At 41.2% G+C, this 18,423-nt stretch overlaps 3 protein-coding genes across 5 annotated transcripts; 2 read left to right on the forward strand and 1 right to left on the reverse strand.

Annotated features, from left to right (window-relative positions):
• Positions 1–439: 439 nt before the first annotated feature.
• LOC134195429 (ubiquitin carboxyl-terminal hydrolase 15-like) lies at positions 440–2,278 on the forward strand (the record flags this gene model as incomplete). The annotated part of the gene is made up of 7 exons (XM_062664451.1): positions 440–564; positions 626–730; positions 783–827; positions 1,498–1,573; positions 1,636–1,666; positions 1,728–1,819; positions 1,889–2,278. Coding segments are annotated over 7 exons (687 nt in total), but the record flags the coding sequence as incomplete, so codon positions are not given.
• Positions 2,279–2,582: 304 nt separating this feature from the next.
• LOC134195302 (inner nuclear membrane protein Man1-like) lies at positions 2,583–8,209 on the forward strand. Of its 2 annotated transcripts, XM_062664310.1 has the most exons (9): positions 2,583–3,104; positions 4,827–4,861; positions 4,927–5,005; positions 5,063–5,148; positions 5,629–5,702; positions 5,764–5,921; positions 7,600–7,701; positions 7,763–7,865; positions 7,924–8,209. In XM_062664310.1, the coding sequence occupies exons 1-9, from the start codon at positions 2,621–2,623 to the stop codon at positions 8,114–8,116; spliced, it is 1,314 nt and encodes a 437-aa protein (XP_062520294.1). In that variant the 5' UTR covers positions 2,583–2,620; the 3' UTR covers positions 8,117–8,209. The 2 variants fall into 2 exon arrangements, with proteins under 2 accessions (XP_062520294.1, XP_062520295.1); XM_062664311.1 differs by lacking the exons at positions 4,827–4,861; positions 4,927–5,005.
• A 3,003-nt stretch (positions 8,210–11,212) lies between these two features.
• On the reverse strand, positions 11,213–17,704 carry LOC134195303 (betaine--homocysteine S-methyltransferase 1-like). Of its 2 annotated transcripts, none has more exons than XM_062664312.1 (8): positions 17,582–17,703; positions 17,377–17,527; positions 12,869–12,987; positions 12,607–12,798; positions 12,219–12,549; positions 12,026–12,156; positions 11,874–11,971; positions 11,213–11,514 (listed from the first exon to the last, which is right to left on the reverse strand). In XM_062664312.1, the coding sequence occupies exons 1-8, from the start codon at positions 17,591–17,593 to the stop codon at positions 11,352–11,354; spliced, it is 1,197 nt and encodes a 398-aa protein (XP_062520296.1). In that variant the 5' UTR covers positions 17,594–17,703; the 3' UTR covers positions 11,213–11,351. The 2 variants fall into 2 exon arrangements, 1 of the variants encoding a protein (XP_062520296.1); XR_009972358.1 differs by having other exon boundaries at positions 11,380–11,514; positions 11,674–11,971; positions 17,582–17,704.
• Positions 17,705–18,423: the final 719 nt, after the last annotated feature.

Below are 18,423 nucleotides of genomic sequence, written 5' to 3' on the forward strand. Positions count from 1 at the left end.
CACACACACACACACACACACACACACACACACACACACACACACACACACACACACACACACACACACACACACATCACATCACATGTGCACTGGTTTGGTTTTTCTTGTTACTCAACAATGAGCTTACGACTCTCTTGAGGCAAAGAGTATATTAGACACCAAGATGAGATTATGCAGTGCAGCATTATGCTTACTGAGTGAGATGTTTCATGAAAATGAAAGGAAAGCAAGGCAATGGGAAACTATGAACACTGTTTCATCCACTGCAACCAAGATAAGTTTGGGTTTTGAATTGTTGGTGTTGATTTGTTTTTACGTACTTCCATTTTCTTCATTGTCTGTTTTGAGATACGTATACCATATCCTCACAAAGCACATTCAATAAATAAACTGAATAACTGATTGTTTCACATGTTTGAAGTGCATTTGATTTTGACAGAAAAAGGAAGATGATGAAAGTGTGCATACGACAGTTGAGACAGAACCTAAAAAGCAAGTATGCCTTGAAGACTGCATTGAACTGTTTACAGACACTGAAAAGCTAAGTGAAGAAGATCCTTGGTATGTACACATACTGTTTTTGCGACCACAGTTATTCAACAGTTTTGTACTATGCGTACAGGTATTGTTCACAGTGTAAAGAGTTTCAACAAGCTGACAAGACTATGAAACTTTGGCGGCTACCTCAAGTGCTGATAGTTCATCTAAAGCGTTTTTCATATGATAGGTAAGATTATATTTCTTTGATAGCTTCTACTGTAGTGCATTGTTTATGGTAGGTACTGGAGAGACAAGTTGGACACTTTAGTGGAGTTTCCTGTGATGTGAGTTTTAATTTATTCTACTTTTGTGTGGTTATCTGTAGACTGACGAAAATTTGTGTAAATGAAAGAAGCTATGTCATTGACTAACTAAAAATTAACTTGCAACAAGGCAAATGATGGTATACTAAAAGTAAAATCGTGAACAGTGAATTGTAGTTTTTGCTTGGAAACATTAAGTACCCTACATCGTCATATGTATCATATTTTGCATATCATTTTCATGTTTTCAATTGTTGTCTAAGACGACACTTCAAAGGTCTGCACTACTGTACAATGTGTACGCAGGCACATGCACCCGGCTAAGATTAAAGTGTAGAACTTGTTGGACATTAGGCATGAGCTGAGTATGTATATATGGTATTTGTAGGATATAGAGTTTATCTTATTGGTCTAAATGACACTGATGTCACATGTGGGAATATATTGAACATACCTGATGCAGAGTTAGGCTTGATTTAATAAAATGCAGGCAAACTTGATTCTTTTGTATAATATGGTTTGAAAGTTGCATGTTTGGTATCTCTCGTGAGCAACGTATGGTAAGGACTATGTCAGTATATTGAACATAAATGGAATTTGTTGTCTTACAATAGCTTGATAAATTTAGTAATAGTTTCTTTTGTTTGCTGGGTGTTTATTATCATGACCGTTTGTGTTTTACACTTTTCAGTAACCTAGACATGTCAAAACATGTCGTCAATAAAGATGATCCATCTTGCAAATTGTATGACTTGTGTGCGATTTCAGTGAGTTACAGTTTATTGCAGCAATCTGTAATGTAGTAAATCTCTTTGTATTGTTTGAACAGAATCATTATGGAGGATTAGGTGGTGGCCACTGTATGTTGTTGTTATTCTCGTTGTTACTATGGTGTGTTGTTATACCATTTGTTGATATTAGACACAGCCTATTGCAAAAACAAGGACACCGGCAAGTGGTATCATTTTGATGACAGTAGTGTGTCAGAAGTAGATAGCACAAACCGTCTCGTGGTACACATCAGTAGTCATCCTTACCATCTTGAAATTATATTAATCAATTGTGTGATGTGATGTGTGCAGTCAAAAGCAGCCTACGTTCTCATCTACTTGAGACAAGACATTAGCAAGGAGGTCATGAGACAACGGTCTATCAGTGAGTGTAGGCCTGAAGAGAATGATGATGATGATGAAGACATGGAAGATAGTGGTGAGAAGAGCAGAGAAGCAAAAGCAGAACAAGATGGTAGTGAGTCTGTAGAAATGAAGGTGGATGAAGCTGGTAGCAATGATTAGTGCCTAAGCAATGAATGTCTTTTATTGTATGGATTTGGTGTGTGGATCAGCTCTTGTCGTTTTGTTCTTGTTAGCATAATGACTATTTGCTTGCATCCTTCATTCGGTCATTCATTTAGCATCTATGTATAAGTTTAATTGACTGAGCTCAGTTTGAATACAACCATATATTACGTACGTGCATCTGTACTGCGTTTAGAGTACTTGTAATGTGCTTTTACGCTGCTGCAAGTTTTTGATCCTGTATGACCACATCTTTGTGACTAGAGAACCATCTCCATTAATTAATGATTTCAATCCACACTGTAAAAATTTAGATCTAGCTAGACTTTAAAATTTATCTGTAGTAAATTGCACACAGATTTTAGCGACTGTTATGTGATGAGTACAAGACAGGGTCAGAGGTAATCAGAACTGCTCTGGCTTATTAGCCTCGGCCTCCCAGACTCGTGTAGCGCCGGCCGATTACTCCACACGAGTCTGGGACATCGAGGCTGGGGTCAACTAATTACATAAACTATGGCGAGTGCTACAAGTTTGATTCAGGAATTGCGCGCTTATGGGCAACACCCGGGACCTATTTCAGACGACAACCGACATTTCTGGAAGAAGAAACTTGCGGAGCTGAAACGCGTTCACGAAGAAGAGTCGAGATTGGGGTACCAGCTCGAAGTTGGCTTTTCCAGTGACGAGGATGGACACAATTGCAACAAAAGGAAGGTTGCTACTACGGACAGAATTTCAAAGTACGGAAAAGTGGCCAAGAAAGTTCAAGGCCATCTCGACAGACTTTCGTCTTCGAATATTAATTCACCTGTAGCAAAACCAAAAACGCAAAATTCAGAATCTCGACGTGTCTGTCAACGTCCAGCTGAGCAGACTATGTTTCGCTATCGTTTGCATATCGTTGCTGTTTGCCTCTCAGCTGGTGTGGTTCTTGGATACGTTGCTGCGTCGAAAGTTCAAGATACTCGTGAAGAAACAGCCTTACGTCGACTAGACAGTAAGAACGTGCTAATTAATTGATTAATACGTAAAAGTTAATGTATAAATAATCGCATGGTTGTACATCTTAAGACTTGAAATTTCTATCTTGTCTCCATCTAACGTGTAGAGAAGGCATGCAGTGAATGAGGATCGAGATTTCCGCTTTCCTAATGTTGCTGACTTTGGTTGTAAAAAGCACTGTGGAGACACCTTTCACTACTGGTGCGTCAGAAAGGACGAACCATTGCAGTTGTGGATCCAGGTGGGATTTTGGGGGTTACAATGTCCTCTTTTCCAGGGGAGGCACCTTTCTTATAACAAATGGATAAGTGGCACCTGGTATCAAGACATTTTCGGCTTGCAGACAGTGTCAGTTCTACTGAATCTATTCATAGACAAACAATTTACAACAGAACCTCAACAACACACCCAGTCAAACTCCCTTGGAGTATTACAAACAAACCATTTCAATACCTCTTCTAGACTCTCGTAAGCTTCAGCTGAAGGAACGATTTAGTGATGGTCAAGTTTCTTACTTAGTACATCCGAGCATTGTTGTCTATAGTGCCTATATACGCTGCTAGTTCATTCTGACATTGACCCGTTGGATTGTATCGAAGGAATGTTGTAATGGGAAAATGACCTTTTCCAAACTCTCTTCACAGTGAAGTAAGTAGATCGCAGTCCTTATAGCAAGGCTGGAAACAAGACTTGCAGAAAGCCAAGAAAGAAGAGCAAGAAATCAACATAGCACTTTCAAACAACTTTTTTAGTCTTGTGGGCCTAGGCAGTGATTCTCAGTCGTACCCAAACATTTACCGCCTTCTTCCTATTGGTTGTACTCTTATCTATCACAAGTGAGGAAGCAGAGCGTTCCTTTTCACTACTTAGAAAAGAGTCATGACTTATGCAAGGTCTACCATGACGGACAAACGTCTCGCGGATCTATCTGTAATCTCTATGCATTATGAAGTAAGTGCAAATTTCAGTAGACAAAAGATGTCAAGCTTTTGTGCAAGCTCACCCACAAAGGTTATTTCAATGGTAATTTTTTGAAACAGACGCAACAGAATTCTAACGCACCGAGCTGTTTACTGTGGTACGCTAGAAGACTGATTGATGATATGCAAGGTTCAATAACATTTGACATTGTTAGCAAGTAAAATGGGACTGTCATTAGTGTGTGTTATTTAACACTGAGGTATGTAGACCCTAGAAATTCTTTGTGCCATAAAACCGTTGTGATGGGCGTGACTAGCGAAAATCCTTCAACCCCCTTGTAGAAACTCCTAGATCCGCACCTGCATTGATCTGAATTACGTGCATGCCTAAGCATCTTCCACAATGCTCACAGAACCAACAGTTTTATTGCTTTAGTGAGTGCATGTGCAAAATTACAATCATGTGGCACCTTGGATGACGTAACTGCTAGTGTTTGATTGTATAATTTGATTATAAAGTTTATTAGTTCTTGGTTTAATTAATATTTCTTTTATTTCCATGATCTGCATCATTTAAGTAAACTCCTCGTGTAGATGGGCTTAGCCCCTTTTTTGCTCTTCTTGCTAAAGATATTTGATGTTTTTACTGTTTGGTAGTGTTAATGATGTATGTGGAAGTATGCGCAGCTTAGCATGACTTTATGTAGATTTCATACACTAGGGCAGCTTTTGTTTGTGCTATCGTTACTGAACGTAGATTGCTGTGTTATATTAAGCAAATTGCTTTTTAAAAATAGACTTTATGCCATGTGACTTAGAACATTTCAACGAGGTAAGAGTGTGCTACATAGGTTTTCATGTATGTGAAAACTGATTTTGTTAATTATTTGTTTATAGACGTGCCTGTCAGATTCTACTCTTACAGTAGCTTTGGAGGTCAGTCAGTTTGTTGCAGAATTTGTTAGTGTGCGATCTGGTAAACTGAATCTGTTGCAACTACGTGAATGAATGCTATAAAACATTCTTGTTTTAGGCGACTATGACTGCTTAGTTGGAGGAGTAAGAAGTCGGAATGTGTCAATGAAAGAGCTGAAAGTGCAACTGTTTGTCAGCAACAAGGTTTGGAGGTGTTGGCATACCTAGTGAATAGTGTATTTTGCATAGGTGTAGGTACCACAGGGGCCACGGGCCATCCCCCACCCCTAAGCCAGCCTATGCATCTTCCTATATACAAAATAAGTCATTGTGAAATCGAGCTACAAGTGGAAGAAAACAAGGAGTTCCAATAGAGACAGTGCAAAGCTACTTGTCATTAGTATACCCAAAGACAAAAGTCTTTAGTACATACTTAATGACGTTAGTGCAATGTGCATGTGCAACCCTCAATCGGTTGACGTGCAAGTGAGACAATGCCGTTACCCCTCCCCAGTTAACCGGGATGCCATTTGTACGCCTCTGTTTTGAGTTGTGTATTTGGGCTTAAACCAGTTTATTCTTTATCATTACTGGTTGTAGAGACATATTTAGGAACAAGGCTATGCTAGACTGGTTTAGGTCTGTACAATCTGTGTATGTGTCTACTGAGTGTTGGCTATTTAGGACAAAGAATGGTCAATCTCAGCATTGTCAAATGCACTTTTGCTATTTTATAACAACCCACATTGGGGAATAAGGTATGGCTGTTGTTGTCATGGGTGATTTATGTGTGTTGGTACATTTTGCACTGTACATCAGGTTGTATGATTCTAATACTTCTATTGTGTCTGATCCTATGTATGCTGATGCTGACGAGGTGATGTTTCTTGAATCAGAAACCCCACTGAAATCATTCTCTTGTCGAGTCGAGAATGCAATTAGGCAGCTCCAATATCAACTGCTGTATGTGCTAGCAGGTTAGACCACTAAGGGAACTCATATGAGAGCTTATGGTAGTTGTGTTTGTGTGTGTGTGTGTGTGTGTGTGTGTGTGTGTGTGTGTGTGTGTGTGTCGGTGTGTGTGTGTCAGTGTGTGTGTGTGTGTGTGTGTGTGTGTGTGTGTGTGTGTGTGTGTGTGTGTGTGTGTGTGTGTGTGCTATATCTACCCTACTGCTAAATCATAAGACCTGGTAAGTATGAGATTGTGGTGTCTTGAATTTTAATTGGTAAATTGCTCAAAACGGCTTACTTCTAGTTATGGCAACTTTCTCAATTCAATGGCTGCCACAAGCAATACCACATATTCTATGCTAGTACTAAGATTCCGTAAGAGCACGCATACATGATATGTACACTAAAGCTGCCACTACGAGTACTTTCATTTGTGTACAGCATTGGTGTGGAGTACATACAAGTTTTCAGTGCATCAATATGAAAAGAATGTTGATTGCTGATTGTGGTGTGAAAACTTTACTAACCAAAGTAAATACTAGCATGATTTCAGGCATTCTGGATGTAGACTTCTATTTATTAATTTGATGACTTGTACACATCTTCACAAACATATTCTGTTAATAGAATCACTTTGCTACTCTCAGTTAATGTAGTTTTACATGCTCAAACATTGTTAATGCATTGCATCAATTCCTGTATGAGTGAAAGTAAGATAGAAATTGGCAAAATATTGCAGCATGCAATAAGAGCTGTGCAAAGGAGATAATTTATTGAAAGTTGAGGCAAGCAGGTAGATATTATGTTAAAGCAAATACAGGAAATGATTTCTCAATATCTATAAATATAAACAATTGGTAAGGTGAGCAAATCGCTGATCAACATGACAAATAGTGTGCTCGTGTACTTCTTTAACTTAAAGTCACTGCAGCTGTGTTATACCCTTACCACATGAGCTCATATAGCATGCTGGTTCAGGTCAACTCACGATCAGTTTCACATCATGCATACGAACACAGGCCAAGCTGATTGACAGCCGCGCATGTGTTGTTATGTAGCAAGATGCCATGGTTAGAGCAAGAAATGTTGTGTCTTGTAGATTTGTGAGGCGAAGTCTAGCCTCGCAAGCCAAGCTTTCCTGCTTGGCTTGTGAGGTTACAAAGAGACACACCCACTACCTGAGCCGGCTCTTTTTCTGAATGCTATATGAACCAAGGGTTGGCTTGGTTCTCTGGCACAGGCAAACTCAACTCAGCTCGGCTCAGTCTGGAACTGAGCTTGTGTGATCATAGTGCTGAGTATATTGATTTGTTTACTTGTTGATAGGCATAACTAAATGTTTTGGAAAGTTTATTTGTGACTATTTATGACTATGTAATGCTGTTTTCTTCTGGCGTCATCGGTTTTAGTTTATTTTGATATTAAACTATAAACATCCTAGAGGGGTAGTAACCACCGAACATGAATGAAATGGTGTATTTGAATAGATCATACTGCGATACATTTCAGTAAACTACACTATTACATATGACATAAATAACAACAATACTGCAACCACCAACCGGAAAACAGACATTCGTTGATAAATTTTAATCTACTTGTAAAGCCGACTTTCTGCACAGACAGAAAGTAAGCTATTACCTACTAGTAGTAGCAATTGGAAATAGTTGCTGATCATTTAATAAAGTGTTTGAATTTGTACAGGTATTGTTTTGGGAATCATATTTGGCATCAGTATGTGGTTGTATCAGAAACATTTGCAGAAGCAGGAAGAAGAGATGTTTGCATATGTTGAACAAATTCTTGGTAATACTTACACATATGATGCAAAGTCTCCTTGATAATTCAAAAGTGACTGCTGTTTCAGAACTACTAGAAAAGCAAGTCGGGCTAAGTCAAAAACAGTCAAACAAGAAACCGTATGTTGTGCAACATCATGCACGAGACAAACTAATTGCCCCAACTCAAAGGTTATAGTAGAATTCAGGGAAAATGTCCTGTAATGTCTAAATGTGTGTGCATGTGTAGAAAAGCAAAACAACGGGTGTGGAAGAAGGCAGTAGCATGGATGGCTGAAAATGAGTCACGTGTCAGAGTCGAACAATTACGTGTTGCTGGTGAGTACGTTCTTGTGTGGAGGTGGATACACAAAGAAGAAGATGACGAATCATCAACTGATGATCAGAGTTGTGATAAGAAAGAAACAAGTTCTCTCAGGTAATGAAAATGACAGATAGTTTACTACACTGCTGTGTACAGTGTTACTTAAATTGATTGGTCAACATTGACAATTTTTATGAGCATGCATGTTATGTGAACTTGGGTTGCTGGATATGCAGCTGGCAGTGTTTGTGTTTACAAGCAATTACAAGCATTGAATCTACAAGAACGTAGTACATGTAGATGGTCAGTCAGGGTTTGCTGACTTACATTTAATGATTTGACAACTTGCCGAATGATTACTGAAGATAGTGATGGGACACACGCTAAACTTTACTTTGTCATCTTATTGAGTTGAACTTTCAGAAATTCAGGCTTGTTGGCATCTTGTTCTTCAGCTGTCATTGTCTGCAAAACATAACAGCAGCCATGTTTGTTTAACTAGATGAGAATAAGATGGATTGTTTACCTTTGTTAATCTGTCTGACTGTTGCTTTAGTCGAGCTGTAAGTTCACTGCTTGCTGTACTTTCTTGATTGCCTTGTCTTTCATCACTGCTCCCCACACTGCCTTCCTGAGCTAGTTTCCTCCGTGCCATCACCATTTGTAGTTCAGGTAAACCGAGTTGCTTTACACCACGGCTGCAATTATGTCATAGAAGTTGCATAATTTATATGCACTGCTGTGGTAGAATTTGTTGGTTTAAGAAATTGACACTTACAGCTTGTTAAAGAGTTGCAGCTCTTTGTGTAGTTCTCTACAACCTGTAGAAGTTGTAGTTAGGTGTACCTTTTTACTGACGATTTCTTTGGTATCTTCCTATGTGTGCAGGAAGTAAAGGGTGTAAGTATGCTACTGTACTATGGTTCCAAGTGTACCTGGCTGGGTTGTGGCAAACCTCTTTCTCTTGCTATGATGGCTAGTTTGTTGTATATATTGTCGCTGCTGCTGCTGCTGTATTCCAACGCAGCTTGACTACTTGCTGTTTGTTCCATCTTTCGAAACAGAATGCTGTAATGCTATTGGAGTTGTCAATAGTAGGGTGGTGAGACTGTGGGAGGCAGCTGTATGTGTGTTTGAAACTTAGCAACCACGCCCAAGGTCAAACTTCCAAAAGGTTTCCACCTACACTTTTCAACTAATATGTGCATACTACATATACTCAGACTACAGTAATGCACTAATATGTATTGTCATTGACCTCTAACTTCCTTAGTGCATGATGACTTCCTGCTGATGTTAGAATATAGTATGCAAGTGGTTGTATACAGCGTGTAGGTGTCATGCTCTTGTGGCTAGTATTCTACAACTCAATCTTTATTGTTTCATGCCACTTGCAGTTTACAGGTCAACTTTTGTTGTTAGTTGTTAGTTGTCAGACAGTAATTTGATTACTTGCTCTAAGTTTCTCTATCCCATGAGTCATCAGTCTAGAAGTCTGACTGCCTTGATAGGTTTTCCTACATGCTATTTATATTGACCCTACTCTTCAGAGATTACATAATGCTAAGAAAACGAGATTGCAGTTCTTGAGGGCATCGCGGAGGCAACTGACACATGGAAGTGTCTACTTTCCTAATGCATTTTATATCCCTAGGATAGCAACAGAATGCTGCTGCAGTCTCACTATTAGTAGGTAGACTACTGTTTGGTTTAACTGACAGACTATGAAGAAGCACTATAGTGCTACCCTCCCTCTCCCCTCTGCTAGCTTACCAAGGTAGGTGTACAAGGATGCATATATGCGTCATGAGATACAAGATACAAGGTCACGACGAAGTCACTAAAACAGCTAAGTTTTAGTCTGCAGCTGCGTTGTGTTGTTGACATAGTAACACTAATCATGTGTGTCATACTTTATACAAGCCCATGCGCAGTAGGCATGGCAATTTGTCAAGTTGGTCATCTCGGCATAATTATTGTGATTCTCTTAGTTTAGCTTCCAAGTGAACTTGGCCATCCATCCTATTTATGAGTGGCCAGTAAATTAATTAGCTAAACATCCATCATTCATCTCATCTAGAGGAGCAGTGCAGTTTTCAACTGTCCTTTGGTGAGATTCTAACGGTTACAAATTTTTCACTTTTGACAACCATCCAACCAATGTCTATACACTATTTATGTATATATAGGGAGGGACCAGTACATACAAAATTCTTAGTCTTGAATACTATAATCATAATCCAGATCACGTGAAAACAATGGGGTTTATGAATTCTAAACGTACTTGCTATCAAAGACATGTTCTTCGATGTTGACCTCATTAACCCGAGGCACGCATGCACTAGGGTTATGGTGCAGTGCCTCTGTAGATGGATCGCCCTGGCCACCCAGACAATTGAGGTATACTGACTCCCTGGCTTAAACGTGGCTTGTGTTGGAGGCATAGCGTTTGGTTTTTCTGTTGACTTTAACATCAATGAGATCCAGGTGAGACTTCAGGTGTCCACACCTCAGTTGGCATCACATGCATGTAAGTGCATGAATATCTGGCAATGGCCAGCTCCAGAAGACTGTCAGGCACTGGCACCAGAGCCCAGCCCGAGAGTTGGGGGATGGCATGACAACAAGCAGCTCTGTGCATTTGCTATGTTAGCCATTTGTGGCATTAAAGAAACGGTTTACTCATCTTCTTAGATGCTGTTTGGCATTTCTTTGGTCACTTTAATGGCTTTAATTAGAATATTGCTAATAGACAGTCATGCAAGTGGAAGCCAACTCATTTGGTGAGGCAATTTCAACAATCCGAGATGCAAGACAACTATTTCAGACAATCTAGGGGCACGTTCGATCGACCTCTTCTGGAAGGAACTGAAAGACTGGAACCCAATCGAACGCTCTTCTCATTCTGGAAGAGCGGGAGATCGATTGCACATGCTCAGTCAGAGCACGTATGGATCTCAGGGCAGTTGTTGCTTGTATAAAAATTGTGCTCTAGAACTGTTTGAGTATGATGAGTTACTACTCTTGTTAGATGGAGAGCTAGATGAGTATGTGCCATATGGATGTAGCATGCGAGGCTGATCTTGCATAACCACTCCTCTCTTCCAGCCAGGAGCTGGAAGAATTCTTCCGAAGAGGTAGACTGTCAATCGAACACCTCTTCCATTTCCCCCGTCTCCCAGTTCTGGAAGAGGTCAATCAAACACGCCCTAGGTGAGTGATAGGGTACTTGGACACCACACATCATTATGACATAACACAATGTCTACAGATATAAGACACACACACACACACATACACACACACACATGCACAGTCACCACTGCAATAGTAGCACACATTCAATGCATGTTTCATTTGTGGGTATTCTGTAGTTCAACGTCTGTTGTGGCTTCCTTGTGCTGCATCAGCTCCTTGTGTCCCTGAGTTACACCCCAGCTGTCACACATAGAGAATGAAGAACAGAAAGGCCTTCCAGAAGCAGGCTTGAGGTTGTCCCAATATGATCGGCTGGCCCTAAAATAAGGCAGTTGTCATGTCGAGTCAGGTATGTTTACTTGTGTATGTGTGCAATGTGCAGATGTGGAGACTCCTTCACCAAAGGCCACGGGTCTTTCAGCAATTACCTTACCATTGCATGACCCTCATGAAATAGAAATTTGCTTGCCCACACACCTTAGAACTATAGAACCTTTGCTTTTCTGTATGTGTGCCCATTGTCACCATTGCCTGGTCACTCAACTTCATCTTGCTTTTATGTCACTACCAGGTAGTGAGCCAATGTCATTTCTAGAGAGCTTACCACTTCTTGTGGTATATAGAGGACCTTACGCAAAGACAGTGAAAGAAGTAGGTGTCATGAACATCTTCCTCACCTTGCCCGTACCCAAGGCTTGGTATGTAGCTTTAAACCATCAACCCATGTGCCATATTCCTCACCAATAGGAGGAGGATGACCCCTCTCTTTCGACAACTGAAAGAACACCAGTTTACGACATGGACGATAAATTGTTGACGACATGATTACTTCTTCAGCTACTGCTCTAATGTGGTAGGCTTCAAAGCCGCAGCAACCACCAATGAACTTGATGCCCATATTATAAGCTTCACGAGCAAATGTCTGAGCTTCCCAGCGTGTTATAACTCGAGGTTCAAGAGCTAGTTAAAACAGTTACGTCAGAGAATTAAGCCACAAATAAAAAAGGAAGCTAAACGGTTACCATATGGAAATTCAGGCAAGTCAATAAATCCTTGTCTGCTAGCGTCCGGTGTGACATACCCAAGAGGTTGAACAATAAGATAGGGGCTTAGACTTGCTTTCTCCAGTGCAGCTTTCATAATTCGCATTGTTTCAAGAGAAACGGTTGGCCCAAAATGACAGTTGACACCAACCATGTCAGCACCGGCTTTAGCTAGCCGTACCGCACACTCACCAGCAGGTATACCATGTAAGTCTCCCTCAGGGCCAATGCATAAGGTTATACCTACTGGTTTGCCACACTTCTTTATCACTTCTACTGCCCACTCTGCTTCTTCCACGTGTTCAAAGTACTGCAAATGATGTTAATTAATATCAACTGAAATGACACAACCATCATAAAAACCTACCTCTCCCAAGATAAAATCCAAGTCATTCTCTACAAATACATCTATTTGTTTCTGGAACTCCTGCTGTACTGCTTCTTTTCCCAAGCCACTCAGATATGTTGGAGTCTGAGAGAGACCACCAAGTACTAATGCATCGCCTTCTGCAGCTACTTCTTTAGCCAAGTCACAGGCAGCTTTATTGATTTCATGCACCTAATGCAAGATTCAGCAGCATTATAAATTTTATAGATATTACATGATGGATAATGTTTGGGTTGCTTACCCCTATTGTTTGTGCAGCATCATTGCCTCTGTTCTCCAGCTTGTCTTCACTGGCATAAAATGTGAAAGCCTGTATGACATCAGAGCCAGAACGTAGGAACTCTCTGTGTAGCTGCCTCACTGTAAACAATTGACACGTTGTCCTTTCATTACATACAATATACAGCGAATACAACCGTATACATGCCAAACATCTCCGCTACTCTCACTGCCTGCATACAAATGTAATGAACAGTTCTCTGAAACTAGATGTTTTGTCATTAATTAATTAAGTTAATGAAAATGTGTACCACATAGTGCCCTGCAACACATGCTTATATAATTATATGGACCTTTGTTTCAGCTACCTCTGCGGTTGTCCACTCTTGCTGTATACATGAGTGTTCTAGCTAGTAAGTTTTGCCAACTGACAATGATGACATCACATTTCAATGACATCCCAGTAATGAAAGAAATATCAATGAGCAGTCATATGATCATACTGATCGTCTGCATGAAAGTTACGTGGAGCACTGAATTGTTATCACAACAGTGATTTCAACTAATACATGGTTACAACAGCAACAAACAGGGTTTCTCAAAACACTAAGGCCGTGCCTCTATTTGTTGCACTTTAAACCAGTCTATTTGTTGCACTTTAAACTGATTTAACTTAAAATATGTTCAGAATAGATATTTAGTTAGGAAGCGTCTCCACTTGGCATTTTTATCTGGGATCTCAACATCAATATCACAGCCTTTGTTGCATTGGCAGCATTCGTTCTACCACTATGTTAGAGGCTGCGTGGGTGAAGCGTTGGAGTGCACAGCAATAGTGGGAGATGGAACGTAGAGGCCGGAGGTCTGAGATGTCGAAGGAATTGCTCTCTCTTCACTCTCTGCAACATCTTATGCCGTTTCTGAATTTGTCTTTTTCAAGTATCCTCCAGAGTAAAGAAAACAATGCAAAGGCACTAAAAATTTAGGATCCATCTCCGTGCAACCCATGTTACCATCAAGTGACCGTTAAAACTAAACCACTTGAGCTACACTATCTCAACTAGTAGCCTCGCAAGCCAGGCTCTTCCGCGCAGTCGCTGAGCTAACCGCACGTGAATCACACGAGGAGGAGGAGCTTTTACCGGAATTGCTCCAGCGCGAGAAGAGCCTGGTCGCTTTCGAGAACATCATAGTGACGTGGGACCCCCGATCCGGTTTCATAGCTTGATAAAGCTAATCCTATTAGGTAAGCAGGTAGGTATGAAAGTTGAGAACACGCGACATCGCTTCACGCACTTGCTTGTTTTGCACGAAGTACGTAGTTGACATCATCGTTCGCTTCTAGTTCGCATGTAGACAGCTCAGCCATGTAATATTCTGCATTGTCACGACTCCTTTTCAGCATTCAGTTTCGCCAACAGCACACCGCCGAATCTAGATCTGCAGCGCGGTAGTTTGAGAAATGAACTCATTGTACGCGGTTAGTGTATATATGTAGCAGTCAGAAACCGTGCATTGAAACAAGTCGTACGTAGTACACGTGCAACTACGAGTCAACTCTACACTTCCTGAACATGGTACGTCCACTGCACTGCTGTTTTCCCATGCCTAGATGTTTCCAGTTCACCGTGAGGAGAGTCAATATCGTACAAAAGTGCTGCTTGCTGAGTGGAAAGTACCGTCACATAGACTGCGTTAGCAATACACGCCAATCTGATCATGACGTGGAGAGGTCAACAAGCTCTAGGCCACTGTTTTCATGAACCGTTGAGTGAAACTGGGCCGGCAGTTCTCACACCATTTCCCCAACAGGCTATAGATGTCAGAGTAGACGCGCAGGAGTGGTGAATAGTTCTACGTCTGTTTCAATTCGCGCAAACCTGCAGATGAGTTCAGTAGAACGAAACGTTGCTGGAGAGTGTAGGTTCAGTGGACCAGTCCCATGTAGGCCATTCCTACGCTCATTATTCACCAGCACTTCGTCCATCAACGGCTTCACTGGATTTCGTGTTCACGTGCTCTCCGCGGAGGGCTACCTCTCTGCTTCATGTATCAGCGCAATTACATAAACGAGCTCTTTAGGAAATCGAATTACCTTTATCAAGCTATGAAACCGGATCGGGGGTCCCACGTCACTATGATGTTCTCGAAAGCGACCAGGCTCTTCTCGCGCTGGAGCAATTCCGGTAAAAGCTCCTCCTCCTCGTGTGATTCACCTGCGGTTAGCCAGCGACTGCGCGGAAGAGCCTGGCTTGCGAGGCTACTCAACTAGGTCTAGCGAAAGCTGTTTAGGTTTACATTTAAACAGCTAGGTTTAATGCTAGCGTAAGTCATCAGCTTTAGAAGGGTCAATTGGCCACTTGTTGCAGGCTGCAACCCATCAAAATTCAACAACACGTAAGAGTCAGGGTGTATGACTTCTGGTGACCAGGCATGTAAATTTGCACACCTTCCTGGTATTTATAGCTCATGCAGCAAAACATATTACACATTCTATAGGTTAGGGGATGATGGCTAGTACAGCATAATGAAAAGCCTGGGGCAGCATGCTATGAGGAAGCACAAGGTCCATTTTTCTTCAACAGCTAAGCCATCATGCATGTTGCAGTAACTCAAAAAACAACCCATATGATCAGTGGAACATGGATCATTTTTTCCAAGTCTAATATTCGACTGCAAGAACCTTCTACGCATACTTCACAGGGCATATGATGATCAGATGATGGAAACTTGTGAAAGAGCGCAACTGTGCTCTTATTAATATTCCAATATCTCAGAGATATTTGCACTTCGAGACTTCAAACACTAATTCAACTAGGAACAGCTGTGGGTATCGACTCATCACCAAGTCTGTCAGATATTAAATGAATCCTCTCTTCACATAAAACTAAAGGTAATATATGCAGAAGTATATCAACTCTAAGTCTGCTAAAGCCTCGTTATACTAGACTGTTAGAACGGTGTCAAGCCAAGGAGGGGGTTCTTCTAAATCAATTCAAGTGTACATACTGTAGTAAGGATTCCCAACAGGTTTGGAACAGGTTCAACTAAACTTCCTGAGGAGTTTGAATTTGCATGAGCTAAAGTGTAAAGGCTTAGGTGACTTGAAACCATGTCAATGACACCTACACTGGCGCAATACTGAGTCATGGCAAGAGCAATTACTTGGTCAGATGACGAAGTGAAAGATCTGGAAAAATCAGAAGAACCAAGAACAACTGGATGGCACTGGTAGGAACAAACCGTGTTTCAGACAATATCTCAGAATATGACTGACAAGGGATATAAAGGATACTAGAAGTGCAGGCAAAAAATAAAAAATCTCAAAGTATCCTATAAAGAGGTAAAAGATCACAACACTACTATGATGCAAATGCCTTGTGAACTAAAACACACTGTTAGCCGCAAAGGTAGCACTTACACAGAAGGCAAAAGTGTATAAAGGGTGTAGTTTGCAGAGGAGGAGTAAGGGACACAGACTATCCAAGGCAGCAATCTTGACAGTGCCGCTTTAATAACAGTATTAGTGCTCTGTCAATTGACCATGCCTGTTTTGGACACCTTTACTGTGTGTGGTCATGGATTAAAAGACATGCAGTTTCATAATTTGGTGCTACAAGTTGGGAGGTCTGTGGTTTGGTTTGTTGGACTCAAGATTACAACAGCATTGATTGGCTTGATTATTGTGTTGACTATTTGTCATAGTAAGATGGCGCAACTCCTTAAATTTGTCAGTCATCTAAGCATGGGCAAAAATAGTACTAGAAACTTCCTAGTGCCCCAGGAGAGGGCTATGGGAGACTGTACACCTACGCAGAGTATTTAACTTAATTAATAATTAACATAATAGGGACCATTGTATCAATGATCCCGTTTTTGCACTGCAACAAGCCAGTGGCCATCACACACAGGCGCCAATACTAACTGATTTCAGGTGAGAGGCCAAGGACGTACATCATAATGCATTATTAGCTAGACGGGAAACTTCCGTGATGGGTCTCTGCCTAGTTACGAGAGAAGCTCACCAATACTGTTTCATTCACAAATCCGTCCATCCGTCCGAATTTCAGGAAAATCTGGATTATAATCAATCTATCTAGTAATTTTGTTGACTTGGCCATCGCAGCCGCTCTGGGCAAACCTGTCATACCAGATCGCGTGTACTGGTTGTACTGGATTATGTCAATGAACAAAAGAGTATTGTGTTGCGTAGCGGAAGATCCATGTGTTGTAACGGACCTAACGACAGCTGGACTTTTGAATCAGTAAAGAAAATAATCGAAACAGACCTTACCGGGATAGTTTAGTGTCATTGCACTAACCTCTATGTCACTCATGACATGACACTTGAATCCTAGCTAGATACCTAGCTAGGGGAAAGATGAAAGATGAGACTAGCCGACTACACATTCAAACCCGTAACTAACTGCTTCGCATCGAGCAGGAACGAACGTCAATCCATGCACGCGTACGTGGCGCACTTTCAGCCGCAATGACGCAATAAGCTAGAGATTGAGGTTAGTGACTTACCTGCCTCTGGATGTTTTACTGTGGATTCAGGCGTCCAGGCTCCAGCCCGGACATAGCCACGCTTCTCAAGTGCAAAGACATAGCCACCATCGCCAATAACAACGCCAGAAGCCAGTCTGTCCATTATATTTCTGGGACGACTGATTTCCACCTACGAGACGCTCACAGCACACGGAAGGCACGGTTTGCTGGTACATTTACCTACCTTTCCCGACATTACGACAGAGACGAACCGTGGGCCAACACAAAGGAACGCAACAATGAAATCTTGGCACACGCCCCGACACGTGACCGGTTAAACTTGTTTCGCTATTCCTGATTTTGTAGAGACATCCAGTGTAGCTAGTCTTCAGCAGTCTGTGAGTATTGTGGACAAACGGTGATAGCGAGAAACTTCGTGTTCTACATGAGATTATTGCAATGAGAGCACACGTGCAGCCTAGTCAACCTCACGTGACTGTGTCGCCAGCGCAGTGTAATAAACAGATAGATTCTTAAAGTTGAATTAGTACTACCTCAAAGATTTTACTAATCTAGAGAATATTGCATAGGCTAAATAGCTATAGAGCTCTAGAGTCCTCTCTTCCAACCTGATTGGCCTAAAACAATTTCCCGGATGTCAACGGGAACTGGGCCGACAACGCGACTCCGTATGTCTGCTTAGCTGTCTGTCTGCATGCATGCGTGTATGTATCATGATGATACATACGCACATGAGTATGAATTTATAAACGTATGTACGTACAACCTGTGTATTTGTAATAATAATAATATTTATTTGTTTCATCACACACAGTAATGCAGTGCCCACTGGGGGCATACTAACACACGTACAACACACAGCTAAATACAGTAACAACACAGGACAAACTACCTCCCTTCAACCCTTACTACGACATTCCTAACTGTAGCTTTTTGTCAACCACCATGTGTATTTGGCAATATATCCAGACAGTATTCATACCTATTTCTATTTTCTTGGCAGGCTCAGGCTGAGCCGCTTGTATAATGATTCTCTGTCTTGGATGGGACGCGTGCTGATATTAT

The sequence above is a fragment of the Corticium candelabrum genome, chromosome 20 (genome assembly GCF_963422355.1).
Source record: "Corticium candelabrum chromosome 20, ooCorCand1.1, whole genome shotgun sequence".
Taxonomy (NCBI): domain Eukaryota; kingdom Metazoa; phylum Porifera; class Homoscleromorpha; order Homosclerophorida; family Plakinidae; genus Corticium; species Corticium candelabrum.

Coding starts and splice junctions, on each gene's coding strand:
- LOC134195302 (XM_062664310.1), top strand. CDS start 2,621: ATGGCGAGTGCTACAAGTTTGATTCAGGAATTGCGCGCTTATGGGCAA. Junction 4,862..4,926: donor ACTTAGAACATTTCAACGAG/GTAAGAGTGTGC, acceptor ATTTGTTTATAG/ACGTGCCTGTCAGATTCTAC. Junction 7,702..7,762: donor ATATGTTGAACAAATTCTTG/GTAATACTTACA, acceptor CTGCTGTTTCAG/AACTACTAGAAAAGCAAGTC.
- LOC134195303 (XM_062664312.1), bottom strand. Junction 12,550..12,606: donor TGGATTTTATCTTGGGAGAG/GTAGGTTTTTAT, acceptor CATCATTTGCAG/TACTTTGAACACGTGGAAGA. Junction 11,515..11,873: donor AAGCCTTGGGTACGGGCAAG/GTGAGGAAGATG, acceptor GCCTTATTTTAG/GGCCAGCCGATCATATTGGG.